The sequence below is a fragment of the Crocodylus siamensis genome, chromosome 10 (genome assembly GCF_052110815.1).
Source record: "Crocodylus siamensis isolate JL-2025a chromosome 10, ASM5211081v1, whole genome shotgun sequence".
Taxonomy (NCBI): domain Eukaryota; kingdom Metazoa; phylum Chordata; order Crocodylia; family Crocodylidae; genus Crocodylus; species Crocodylus siamensis.
In genome coordinates, this window is record NC_143404.1 from 56489827 (window position 1) to 56504007 (window position 14181).

Sequence of the window (14181 nt, forward strand, 5' to 3'; positions counted from 1 at the left end):
TTGCCAAGTTGGACTTGTGCGAGTTGAGGCAACAAAGAAAACTGGATTCAGTTTCAGCGGATCACAACTGTGGTGGAAGCAGTGACCTCTTGACCAGCTAGACACCAGCTAGCAAAGGAACCCCATATAGAATATCATCCTAGCAGAGCCTGGCAATGAGGACAGAGTATTTGCATGCAGCCCAGGTGAGGGTGGCAGTGTTCCTTACCTCTGAGTAAGTGATTTCTGGAATTGTGGTGAGGCAGGTAAGGCAAGCAACAGATGCTTTGAAATTTGGATGCTGCAATTATGCTGCAGCCTGAGAATGTGGTGCTAGGATCAGGTGCCAGAGTGCTGGTGCCCTCTGCTCACAGGACAAAGGTTTAGCAAACTTCTCTATGCTACCCTGCCAATATGCTTTGACTGTGAGGGGCCATCCTCTGGGTGAGGACAAAGGTACTAGCCCCTGCCTTACTGGTAGAGGCTGTCAAGCGTTTCAAATGAAGACAAGTTAGTGAAGAACACGGGAGGCTCTCCAGACTCATTTCACACAGGTCACTAAGTAATGAGGCTGTGGCTCTGAACCAGCCTCTATGTAATCCCTGAACTTCTAGTTCCCATCTCCTCTTTATCACTTTGCTGTGTATTTAACTATGAGCTGCTCCCTTGTCTGCCACTGCTACAAACCAGAGACGAGCTGCATTATAAGCAACTTTCCTTAGCTATGTAAGGTCTCTCTCTTGCTCTTACGGATTGCAAATCATTGGGCAAATATTCTGATGCACATTAACTGCTTAACAAAAAAGGGGGCAGAGGGGTCTGGCTGTTTTACCAAACAATTTCAAAATGCAAGAGGCAGAATATGTTGTACTTGGTACAATGAAAGCACTATCCTAGCCTTCTACTTCAGAGTCCAAGGCTGCATCCTCGAAGAGCTCACCTGGAACAAGAGTGCTGAGACAAACCTCATACACTTTTTCTCAAACAACTCTGATGGCATGTCTGTATTAAGCTGCATCCAGGGATGAACTCCGTCTCACTTCTGTCAAATGACAGCTGCACAGCAAAGCAGGGGGGATGGATTCAGGCGTTGCCACCTCCTCAGTGAGCCCTATGTGAAAACATATGCAACTGCTGGAGATGCTACAGCTTCTTCCACTGGTGCTACTGAAACAGGTCTCATTTCTGCCAGTGTACTGGAGTCCTTAGTTTTAGACTTAGCCACCTACCCTTGCAGCTGGAAGTCTGTGAGTTTGGTCTTGCCACTTGAACCAGGCCTCAGGGCCACATGTAAAACCTACTTCTGATTTTTAAAATCTGTGTCCAAATCCCTCTTAACTGAATGGGAAGAAGGGCGAGTGTCAGGCACTCTGTGTTCCAGACCAAGCAAACAATGTAAGCAAACGTGGCATTGGTGCAGACTCCAGTATTTTTGTAGGCCTGCTTTGGCTTGTCCTCAGAAAAGGATGTGGAGGAACAGAAAGTTACTGGGCCAGATGCCTTAGTCCAGGGGCAGTGGATGCATCAAACTGGCACAAGTCCATAGACCAAAGTTTATAAAGCTTTATTAAACATCTTGAACAGCTGTGCAATGAACAAACCAAATGCTCTGGAAGTTGTACAATTTGATTTTCTACTTCTTAGGGAAACAGCAGCAGCTATTCCTGCCCCTCTTCATGAGAAGAAGCATGTGTGGAGACAAATGGATGGCAAACAGAACAGTCACCTGGATGCTTTGGAGCCAGTGTGTTCTTTTTTGTTTTTTTTTTTTGTTTTTTTTTTTTTTGAGAACTGGTTAAATTTCTCACAAGTGATTGCCTTGTTCTGCAAGGAGGACTGTTCCCCTGGCAGCTCCAGGAATGGTGGGGGTGGGAAAGAAAGCTGTGCAGCAAGTGCCACTCAGGGCACATCAAAACCTCCTGCCAAGGGAAGAGGCTGACCCAGGCACTTCCCACTAGCCATCTGTTCCTCCCTCTCCCCAGGCAGGGAATCTGGCAGCTGGCTTGCTTTTAATAATAGAAAATGCACAGTCATCCCTGGCCTGAAAACACTGTCATTTAAATAACTGTAACCATTTGCTGTTTTGAACTGCAGCACTTCACAGCATCATCCCTACCTCCCCCCCCCACAATGGTCTCCTAGCCTGTCAGGCTGGGAGTGCCAACTTTACACAACCCCAAACACCATAGCAGAGCATGCGTTCAGATCCCAGCAATCAAAGCCACAGCAAGGAAGGGAGCTTGACCCCTGTGAGAAGTGCTGTAAAAGCATCATGACAACTGAGGGTTTTTAAGCTGTGACTGAGGAGCATGTAAGTAGTTCAGAAAGCACTTGGGCAGTGCAGATGCTTAGATTTGGCATGCTGAGCAGGAGATGACTCAATGGCCTCTGGCTCCACAACTTTTGGCTGCATCCGTCTGTTAGCTGCTGAGTTCCCTTGATCAGCAGGGCGAGAAAGCCTGATGCCCTGCAGAGAGCGAGATGGAGAGACTCCTGTGGCTGCTTCGACAGATCTGGTGAGCTCAAAGCCCTAGGACAGACCGCCATGGCCATACAAGGATAAGCAAGAGACACAGCAGAACTCCACCACCATGCAAGAACAAGACAGGGTGACAGCTCCTTCTTCCCCCCCACACCTCAGCTGGAAGGGCTGGTGTCTATTTCCAACAACACAGGAAGAAAAAGATAGGGCTGTTCTGCTTCTAAAAGCAGGTGGTGATGCCAGAGTTCACACAGTAAACAAGCCACAGGCAAAATGGGAGGGCTGGTCAGGAATTTACCGCTCTAGTCCACGCATACATTACAGAACACAGGCTGCTTGTACTCCAGCCGCATGCCTCACAATCCCTCCTGCCCCCAACCCCCCTCTTTAAAAGCAAAACTGGAGTCGTCGGCAGGCTGAGAGACTGGTTTAAGTACCAACTATGCTGGGATCATGAGCTGATTCAGGCAGTTGGGAGCCAGTGCAGTGGTACAGGAAGCAGTTCCCCCAGCAGCTATAGCAGATGAGGAACAAGGCTGCCAGGAAGACCAAGGCACAAATTGTGCATGGCTTCCGCTCCAGGAGGAAACTCAGCAGGTAGAAGCCCATGAACATCGAGTGACTGAACCACAATGCAGGATTGAGGGGCTTGGGGATGAGAAGGACAGGCAGTAACCACTGAAGGCAGTACATAGTGTCTGGCAGTCCAGGACCCAAGGACAGAAGCAATCAGAAATGTTTCTGGAGAGTGGTCCACCAAATCTTCAGGCAGGCAGGATCCACAAGGCTGTTCTGTAACATGAAGATAAAGCTGAGAGAGAAAGAGAGAAGGGGAACAGTCACACTCGGGTTGTGGGTATATGCCAAACAAGTCAAACAGTCTTTTCATACAGTCACTTCGCTCCCCAAATTCTGTACTTTGTCCATTTCAGCATGAAGCACCTGATGCTGTTCCATCTGTTGGGTATCTACAACCAATCCTACTCTATCTACCCTGCTGGAGTCCCTGACGAAAGATAGGTGGATTCTCCTCTTCCTCCTTGTTGCCATCTTTTATGATTCAGTCTTAAGGCTGAAGTGAAAGCATTCACAGAAGTAGATGCATTGATGCTTTCTTGGGGACTGGAACAGGAATAAGATTGCACTCTGAGTTTTCAGATACCAAACGGGGGAATAGGGCCTGGCTGCAGGTTTCAATGTTAGGATGTGAGGCTTCCCAGAGAAATGGCAAAAACATCATTATCTAGTATGCAGGACAAGAGGTAGGGCAAGGTTGCATCCCTGTCATAATGGAGGTGGATGAAGTCTCCAATTTCTGGGAAGAAGTGCAGACCACAAAGACACTGCCCCCCGACTTCCAGAACAGCAGCAAACAGCCCCTCTCCCTTAGTGCAGTATGGAAAGCTGAAGGGAAAGCTTGTTACACAGTGAAGATGCAGCAGCTTGTTTTCCTCCCGATGTGCACGCTCAACTGAAAATGTCCAGAGATTAGGAAGGCATGTAAGCAAGTGCAGTGTGCAGAGGTGATCTTGCAGCTGCTGCATGGAAAGCAACGGACGGCAAAGAATGGTTGATGGAACCTAATTTTGCTCCCAAAGGGGAAATCACTTCTGTCAAACAGGCCCAGCTGGAAAAGCAGCTCGGCATATGGTTGATGGCATGTGACAAGTAGTAGAAAGATTGACAAGTGTGGGATGAGGGGCAAATCTCACTTTTTACCACTTGATTTCCTGCTTGGCCCTGCAATGACAGGATTCTACAAGGTTTACCTTAGTAGCACTACTTTTTCTTTTTCCCAGGAGAAGCAAACCAAAAGCCAATTTCAGGTCCTGGGGCTGCAAAAAAAAAAGAGGAGCAAGGAACACAAGATAGGAGTGAAGCCCAATCAATTAATTACCCACAATGGTTTCTTGTACTATTGAATGAAAAGGCCAAAAGCAGGAGAATCAGAGAAGGCAGATGCCTCTTCAGTGCTTTTACTCATTGTTGAAACACTGGGGTGTTGAGCTGTGTCCCACTCTCTCCCCCACACACAGACCCATTAAAACAACACCCAACTGAAAATGGAGTACACACCCACCCTATACCATTCTGTGAGCAGAGAGCACGGGAAACCAACAATAAATTAAAATCATTGAAAGCTACTCTTGAATGCTGACAGTGTGCATGCTACAAAGCCTGAAGGATTTACAATCCCAGCCTAACAAGAGTGTCAGATCAGATCGGATCAGATCAGATCCAGGGCAGTCTCAAAATGGCAGCATTTAAGCACGGGATAGCCTTGTGTGGCCTGCCCTTATAAGATGTATTGAAGCAGCATGTTTTGACAAGAGAGCCAATGTGGGGTGGCTGACTGGCAGACCAGAAATTACACTTCTCCCCTTAGCAGACTGGCAGCAGCTACAGCAAGTGATCTAAGTAGCTGAAGCTAAAGTACTTAGCCCTGCATGACCTGTTCCATCTGAGGACCTTCAAGTACATTCCAAAGCATTTATCTTCATTTTACATACGAGGAAACGGAGAAGAGTTGCAAGACGGAACTACATGCCAATGATACGCAGGTGAGACAAGCTCTAAAGCTATCTGCTGGCCCCAGCATCTCTCTGAGCAGTTGATGAGATTTACCCAAGGTCTCAGAGCCGCAATCAGGGCACCCCAACCTGGATACTCAACCTAGTATCACATTGAGATGATGTATAGGGCTGTTAAAGTGACACCAGAGATGGTAAAAAGAAGGAAAATGAGACTCTGAGAAGCAGTCCATAAGAGCTTAGATTTAGACGGTTCTTTTCATTCCACAAGTAACTATTATTATGTACATACAGCACTGCCAAGGATAGTGGCAGCCAACAAAGGGACAGGGGAAATGTTTGAAATTGGGCCAAACCTGTTATCTGTGGGAAGATGCCACAGGTTCTGGTATCACCACTGAACAAACAGCCCCTCTGGTTGTGATGGCTAAAGATCCTCCTCCTTTCATAGGCTGAACTGCATGGTGTTCTGTCAGAAGGATGAAGGACCAAGCTAAGTGTGTCTGGATTAGATCTGTTGGGTGCCAGGAGACTGGTGGGACAAAGAACTGAGAAGACAGACCAACAAACATTCCTTGGGTGAAGCTGGATGAGGTTTCCTGACTTTGGGAAGGTAGTCAAGAAATAACAGATTGCATGGCAGAGTCCAAAGAAAATCACAAACTGCTTCCTGCCATGAGCAGTGAAGTCATAATAGAGACTGTGATGCTGCAAGTCTTATTTAAGTACCTGGTACACTGATGAAAGCTGGAAGCACATTCCTGCCTCATGCATTACTTCTCCTGTGCTATCCATGAGAGGATCTACCTTACTAGCAGTGAAAGTGTGTCCCCCATCTGTGATTAGACAGCAGATCAGTGTGCTGAAATACAAGGTACGTTGTGTTTGTCTTGCTGCAGCAGGGAGAGGAAAGTGAGAATCCTTCAGCAGACAGAGTGGGGAACTGGAGTTTGTTTTGTCAGGAAAGTTAATGAGCTTGTTTTCTGGCTTGGTAATTTACTGAGACATTTGTTTTAAACTGCAATAGTCCAGCAGGGCGAGCCAAGAAGAAAGAACTGGAACCCCAGGTTTTTATTCCAGCTTCAATGACTCACTCGTCTCTCTGGGCAAGTCTTGACCTGTGCCAGTTTCCCTGTCGGCGACACAGGCTAAACCTTGCTTATTTTGCAGGAGTGAGGTCTATTAACCTTTAAGATCCTCAGATGAAAGGCACTGCAGAATGCAAGTGCTCCTTAATTCCTGCCAGGGGTAAGTTTTCAGAGGAACAACTTGGCCTGATAGGTCTCAGGAGAGGGAGGCAGCTAAATCCCCACCTCCCACCCCATGCATGAACACACACAGAGACCCCTTTATTTTCCTTCCTGTCTAGTCAAAGATGCAGCATGAGAGCAGACAGCAACACAATTGTAGCGAGTCAGTGCTCTGCAGCCCCCCCTTTAATCCCGCTACACAATAGTTCTCAAATGCACAAGACAGATCTTGTTGTTGTATAGAAACTTTCATTCAAATGCTCTGCAAACTTAAAAAAAAAAAATCACTACAGAAATTATGGGCAAGGATCACTATGTCCACCATGGAAATGCAGTGGATCAGGACACTAGAGCTTCAGCTCCTGCCCTTTCAAGACTGTACCTACCTGCAGGAGATCACATATGGCTTTGTTGCCTTTTACACAAAGTAGCAGTTGAGGAAAGGACTTTTCATCTGGCAGCTAAGGAGACATCTAATTACTATTTCCTGCCATGGCAGGAGGGGTCGGACTAGATGATCTACTCAGGTCCCTTCTGACCCTAGAAACTATGAAACTAACAGGAGTGGGCACAAACTGATGAGAAACCTCCACGGGCTAAAGCAGCAAAGCCATGAAGAAGAGCTAAGACAAGCAATGCAGTGAAACTCTTGAGGTGCTTTAACAAAGAAACCAAGATTTAAAAGACAGCCCTGACCTCATGAACTTGGTCTGTGCATCTGACTGAAGCATGGTTTCTCCTCCTCCACCTGGTGGATTAGTCTACCAACTTGCACGCAGCCACCCTCAGACTGAAATGCAGCAACCAAAAGCACTAAGCACAGCTCAACAACTTGGGACAGGGAGTGAACTGGAACTGCACCAGGGATGTAGATGTTATGTAGGGTGTTTTAAGCTAAAAGTGAAGTGTGGGGAAAGTTAAAAGACCTGCCCTTAGCAATATCACAGGACTTTTCTAAATCACAAGGCTTCAGGAATTTTATTTTGGGTTTCCTCCAGAAGTCAGAACCAGTATCAGGATGGGACACCAGGTCTCCACAGATTCCAGATTCTGGATGCAGAACTAGAATTTAAGACAACTGTGACGTTAAATGGAGGTAACTAATATAATCTTCCTTATGCCTTTAAATCCTAGTTAAGGCAAAACAACAGACGTAAGGTCTACAAACTGCAATGCTGATACCACTTCCTCCAGTGCTGGATGTTCCTTACATGTCTTACCCAAATGTTGACCTAACTTAGTTTCAGAGCTGCAATGGCCTCACAACACACTATTATTTTTGTAACAACGCTTTTTAGCAGAGTCTGTAGTTTGAGGCAGCATTCACGATACCCAGCTGCAAAATCAACCAGCAGCATTTTCAACAGAGATTGCTTTGACTCAAAAATTTTGCTCTTGGCCATGAGTGTTCAGATTTACACCAATTATTCCAGCTGAAAACAGCCAAAAGTGCTGAGTAGCAGGTATCATTTTTCTTCCTACAACTCTTAACTACTGCCCCAACAATTAGATTTCTCAGATTCATGAACCCAAATGTGGAGTACAAGGTGAAAGAAAAAACTAGAACAAGGGCTGATGGTAAATATCAGTGCTGGAAGCTTTCAGTGTGAGACTGACAGACAGGCCTATAATCTGTTTTTCATAATCCAGTATTACTTATTTGAGATTTTTTTTTAAAGAGTGAGAATACTTCCAGTTCTGAAGAACCAGGAGGATAGGGAAGTATGGTCAGCCATCTTTAACATGAGTGATGTCTCTCTTGGGGGTTGGGAAGGAAAATGTAAAGCAAGCCAGGTATGGCAGGCCTTGGCTATCTACTTTCCATTGTATTTTTGGAAAAAAAAAGAGATTTATTCTGTTCTGCTCTATCATCCTTAAGGCGCTTGGGACACTGGCCCTCTTACCCTTATTACCTTATTTCCTCAGAGGTAAAAAGTCCCTCTTCATTTTCCAGTCTCTGATCACTAATTGCTTTATCTAAATTAGACTTGGACATACCCAAAATAGTCTATCTAGACTGCCCTACAGTAGTCTGAGGCAGCAAATGCATTGAATTCCCACTTGATTTTCTCTTTCCTTTCACCACCAGGAAACCAGTTTCCTGCTTTTGATCCAGTAAGGGTAGACTGTAGGTGTGCACTAATAAAGATTTTTTTGGCTAATACTGATGGCCGATTATTAGCCAGTCATATCGGCCAACACCAATCCAATAGCCAACATGTGATCTGGCACCCTGAAGAGCAGCGTCAGGCCTGTAAGTTTGGGGTGGAGAAGGGAAGAGGCACGGGGGCACAGATTGAGGCCCCTATGGTGAGGGAGGGAGTAGGACTAGGGCTGGGGCAGGCACTGCCCAGTCAGGGCAGAGCAGGGTGCAGGATGGAGCCACAGGTGGCTTGTCCAGGGACTGCAGGGAGGGGGGTCCCCACCACCTGTCTCCCACCCCCAAGCAGATTTGTGCACAGGGTGAGGGCGGGCTGCCTACTGGGGGTGGGGGCTGTGCCTTCCTAGCAGGGGCTAGGCTGGGGCTGCACTCGGGGCAGGTGGAGGTGCTGGGGGGTGCTACAGGATGGGCTACAGCCATCCCAAAGTTTGCCGTAGGCCCCTCCCCCCCAGCACTGCTGTTGCTACCCTGGCCCAGCCTCCACCCGGGAAGAGGCAAGCACAGCCCTCACGCTGCACACAGATCCAGGGGAAACATGCCCCCCATGCCTCCCCCAGGGGTGTGCACAGTGGTGGGAGCCCTCCCCCCCAAACTGGACAAGCCCTCCTTAGTTTTGTCCCACCTCACCATGCAGGCCTTAATCTGCCCCCTCATGACTCTTCCACCCCCACAGACTTACCAGCTGGACACTGCTATCCAAGCTGCTGGGCTGAGTTCCCAGTTGCCTGCATGCTGTAGCTGCACACTTGCGTGCAGCATTTACGGTAACATTATTGGCCACATTGGCCACAAAAAGCCAATTGCCGATAATGTCAATTTTCCTTTTATTGGTGCCGATTTAGAGGTGCACTGACACATCAGCCTGGTATCAGATCGGTACCAATATAAAGAAAATTGGCTGTATCAGAAATTGGCCCAATGCAGCTGATAATCTGGTTGATAAATGTTTATGCGTGTGCGCAGCCTTAGCACAGTATTTAGTCAGCAAGGAACACAGCCCAGTAGTGTGGAGAGCTGTGTGCAGCTGCTAAATCCTTGTGGTGGAAGAGGAGGGGGGAGGGAGGGGGCAGACACTGTCCAGCTGGGGCAAGGGGTGGGCACAGGACAGACCCATGGCTTGTGTGGGGGCCAGCTCCCACTGCTGCATGCACCCTGGGAAGGCACAGGAGGTGGGGGCATGTACCCCCAGATCTGCGTGGGGCAGGGTGGGCGGGCTGCAGCCAGGGCTGTGCCAAGCTTAAGACAGAGGCTACGGTGGGGGCTGCAGCCACACCAAATTTCACCATAGTCCCACTCTCAGTGCTGACACCTGCCCGGCACAGCACCGGCTCTTCCCAGCACAGGGGTGGAGGTGGGGTGTTGAGCCAGGGCTGCGCCAGATGGGTGTTGGTGCTGGGAGTGGGGCTATGACAAAATCTGGGGTGGCTGCAGCCCCCTCCATAGCCCCTGCCCCGCACTCAGCCCCCGCTAAGAGCCTGGCACATCCCCTGATACAGCCTGCCTGCTCTGATCCGCGCAGATCTAGGAGCACACACTCCACCCATTCCCTCCTGGGGTGCAAGCAGCGGTGGGAGCCTCCCCCACAACTCTGTCCCGCACCATGCCCCACCCAGGCTAGGCAGTGCCTGCCCCCTCCCTTACTGTGGGGGGCATAGATCTTCACCCCCCACAACCCCCCCTCCCCTTCTACCACAATGAACTTACCAGCTGCACACAGCTGTATTGGAAATCGGATCAGTATTGGCTGATGTGCCTCCTTAAATTGGTTATCGGTATCAGCCCCCAAAATCTCTATCGGTTCACCCCTAGTGCTGATATGATATGGACCAATATATTGGTGCACCTCTAGTAGATTGCCACACATGGACAGCAAGTTCTTACCTAGAATTCAGCAGCATCTCACTGAATAAACTTTTTGTCTCACAACTGGATCCTGCTTCTTCCAAACCTCTTGCTGTGGTTCTCCTCTGTCCTCTGATTCAGCTCTCAGACTTCTTGGCTAGTATGGTGCAAGTGCCTTCTTCAGGAAGTACTCCAGGCCTCATGCCCAATCAGCTGACTTGTCAACCACACTGGTTTACCCAACCCTTCTTACTCATTTCCAGAGTACTGACTACTTTGACTCCTTCGAAGCACTACTATGTTGCAGCCTGCTTAGTCACTGAGAACATAAAAAGCTCCCCACATTCTCCAATTCACTTTCCTTTCTAGTCTCTCTAAGCTATATACTTGAGCTTCCTACCCTCTGTCCCTGCAAGTTTATAGGTCCCAGCGACACACCTCATTAGAGCTGGACAAATACAAATAGTTTTCTGCCCGCTCATTAACGAATCTTTCAGATGTGGTCATGTCCCTTGTTTGCTGCACATTTTCACAGGGACATTATTAAAATCTACATGCCAATGTACTGCCACATTTCTCCAGTCACTGAACAGAAACAAACCCTTATGACTTGTCTGTCCAGTCACAGCTACCCAGTTTGCCTTTTTTTGCAAAGAAATATTCAAAAAACAAAGACAGCAGAATAAATTCACTGAGAAGTTTGTGAGCTGCAGAAAAGGCTTCTTACCATAGTGTTAGTTGCAAGATATTTATAATGCTATAGCTTATGGACACTTGAGCCTGCTGTACTCAATTCTATACTCCTGTTTTAGAAAAAAAGGCTACCCTGAGGCTCCATTTACCCCTGACAACTGGGGATAGTCAGGGTGGGTTTTCACTAAGCATCCAAGGAAATGCTTAGAGGTAACATCTATCCTACTGAGTAAAATTAAACAGGTGCTGCTCCAGAAAGAATGCAAAAGCCTAGTGGATTTAAGAACCCTTCTTCCCAGCATATAGTGAAGCTATTCTCAGTCCGGCTTTTCCAAGGCTTTACAAAAAAAAAAGATCAATAATGCACCAGTAGAGTCAGTCAACTAATCAGCTTTTCAGAAACCTGAGCCTCTCCCTGGAATTTAAAGGAACCAGAGAACTCCCAAGTTAACAATGATAAGATGCATTTTATGTGTGTGAAGATGTACACAATGTGTGTAAGCACACCCCCCACCCCTTACCAGGACTGTCTAATAGTTCAGCACTTAAATACACATTTATCTGTTTCTTATGAACATCTATCCATACGTACTGTCCTGAGAAGCGTGGAAGCTACCCCGTTTTACAGAATAAGACTAAAAGACTAAGGTAAGCAGCCTAAGGCTGCATGAACAATCTCCCAGCCCTGCGCTATTACATCAGTCCTTGCTGCTTCTGTATCAGATCACCTCAAGAGCTCAGGTTAAGTTTCTTTCCTATACAACTCACCTATAATGCACCATTGTTAGTTGCCTCCCCCACCCCCAGTGCCCTTTGAACAGGTTGGCTGAAGCCAAAGCTCTTTTGGGACAACGTAGTTGTCTGACATGGTTTTAAAAGAGGGTTTTGTCTCAGGCTACAGGGCTCAGTCAGAATGTGATGAGGAACAGCTCAACCTGGTCTCCGAATGAAACAACAGGCCTGCAGCTGCTAGAAACACAGGTTCTGATGCCCAGCCCACGGTAAGGAAGTGGGCACTCAGGGGGACAGGTTCAGCTCCAGCCCAATCAGGGGCAAACTGGCATATCCAGAATTCCCCAAAGGCGCTCAGTTTCCGATTCTTCAGCCTTCTTAAATGTACACGTGATTTTTAGGGGCATCTGTTCTTTTGCTATCCCTGTCAATATCCCCATGCCCCCAATGGAGTTCATCCAGCTCCCCAATGACAGCTGGAAAAAAATTAAGTATTCACCTTTCAGGCAACGATTGTCCTTGTGTTCTTTGAGAAACCCGTGTCCTGCAACTTCTAACCCATACTCCAGAGAAATGGCACAGTTTGCTTCCAAAGCCTAGCTGCTGCAAGGGTAGTGCCACTGGGACATCAACTATGCTAAGAGGTCCTTCTGGTTCATCAATAATACCCCTCCCCCGGCCTCTTAGGAATGGCTATAAATCAAGTTTAATCACTGAATACTCTTCATTACTTTTGCTGTTACTTTACTTAGTGATTTTCACTTCTCTTAGGCAAGAAGTAGATTCACCAATTCTTAGGTACTAGTCCAGCGCTCTGAAAAGCCAGTAGTTGGTAGCCATCGATACTATGGATCACACACCTCTGTGTACATCCAGTAAAGCTGTAATACTACCAAACCTGCTTGTGAAACACTAGGGATAGAGATGTGCCATCCTACTCCGCTCTACCCCTCCCTTTCCTCCTTCTTCCTTCAGATATGTCCAGCCAATCTAACTACAGTCAGATTCTTAGCAGCCATCTAAAACTATGATCACCTTCCAGGGCTCTGAAATGCTAGACCACCATTTTGCAATCGCATGCCAGGGCACCCTGGGGTGCCTTGTCAACCATTCAAGAATTGCTGCAGGGTGCTGTATAACATTAGCACTGTTTAGAAACATGATTCACAAGATAAGCGAAGAGATTTCAGACAGAAATCCAGAGTTGGCGTCTTTGTTCTTTGCAACAGAAAAAACGCTTTATTATTTTTCTGTAGGCGAAAAAAAAAGATGAAAGCTAAGAGCTGACAGTTTCCAAGGGCTGCCTTGGGTCAGAAAGGTTGGGAGCCACCGCTCTGGACCCGATCGTCCACGGATTCGTTCGGGCAAAGCCTCAGGGAGACTCCTGCTCCAGTCAGGCCTACGAGACAGGGTCCTTCCTGCAGCCCCCCCACCCCGCACTTCTGCACTATGCAAACAAAGCTGGGTCAAGGCGAGTCCCTGCCTTCCTTGAAGAGGGCCCAGCCGTGAAGTGAGTTTGTGTCACTGCTGGGAGAAGCAGTGGAGCAGGGCAGAGGAGGAGCAGGCTGATCCTGCCTGGCAAGTACGGCGGCACCGGCCTGTCTCAAATGGCTCCTTTTCCCGAGCAGTAAGGTGAACAAAGAAGCGCTCCTTCGGGTGAGGCGAGGAGGAGCTGGCCGGGGGCCCCTCGCCGTACCCCCGTCGCAGCACCGCGCCCCCTGCCCCACAGTTCCCCCGCGGCCCGGCCACACGTGACATTGCCCCGCAGTAGAGGCGGGGCGGCCGCACGTGCAAAGCCGCCAGCACCCCAGGGCGATCCCCCAGCTCCGGGGCCCTCCCGCGTGGCTGGGGCGCACCCATTACCTGCGCTCCGCGCCATGGCGCGACCTCAGCTCCGCTCCGCTCCCCGCCGCTGCGCCCGCAGGACCCCGCCGGGCTGCCCCTCGCGCCGGCACCGCCCGCCCCGCCCAGCGCCCCCCCTCCCGCCGCTCGGCCGCCGCCGTCTCCCCGCCCCCTCGACCCACGCGGGGCCCGGCGGCGCTCGGCGCTCGGCGCAGGCAGTGCGGCGGGCAGCCCGGGGGCCTCAACCCGGAGCTGAAGGGAGCTAACGAGCCGCGGGGTCTGACCTGGCCCGAACGCGGGGCCTGTGCGCCTGGTGCGCGCGCAGGGCCGCAAGGTTGAGTGCCGCCGCTCGAGGAGCTTAACGGACGGCTTGAGGAACAAGGGAAGAGACGGGCTGCTGCTTCCAGGATGAATTGTAGTCGGGTAGAGGCCACGTCCAGGTTTCCCTCGCTTCATGCGAATTCGCTCTTATGCGATGACCCTTTTTATACCAAAAGGTCGTTACATGGAAGGTAAATTTGCTCTTATGCAATCAGCGAGGTGGAAGCCCGCAGTCAGCTGCTCTGTGCAGTGCAGTGCAGCTAAGTACAGCCTCCTGTGCGGGTCTGTGCTCCTCGCTTGCTGCCTGCGACACGTGTTTCTGTAGTTGCCGTCCCCATTACGATAGTG

At 49.1% G+C, this 14181-nt stretch overlaps 1 protein-coding gene across 2 annotated transcripts; it reads right to left on the reverse strand.

Moving 5' to 3' along the window:
- Positions 1–1527: 1527 nt before the first annotated feature.
- Positions 1528–13690, reverse strand: BLCAP (BLCAP apoptosis inducing factor). Of its 2 annotated transcripts, XM_090020937.1 has the most exons (3): positions 13534–13624; positions 4231–4296; positions 1528–3272 (listed from the first exon to the last, which is right to left on the reverse strand). In XM_090020937.1, exon 3 carries the CDS (start codon positions 3152–3154, stop codon positions 2891–2893), a length of 264 nt encoding a protein of 87 aa, XP_089877063.1. In that variant the 5' UTR covers positions 3155–3272; positions 4231–4296; positions 13534–13624; the 3' UTR covers positions 1528–2890. The 2 variants fall into 2 exon arrangements, with proteins under 2 accessions (XP_089877063.1, XP_089877062.1); XM_090020936.1 differs by lacking the exon at positions 4231–4296 and having other exon boundaries at positions 13534–13690.
- Between the last annotated feature and the right edge of the window lie 491 nt (positions 13691–14181).

What these genes read in the sequence shown, in the direction of transcription:
- BLCAP (XM_090020936.1), bottom strand. Translation starts at nt 3,154, where the DNA reads ATGTACTGCCTTCAGTGGTTACTGCCTGTCCTTCTCATCCCCAAGCCC.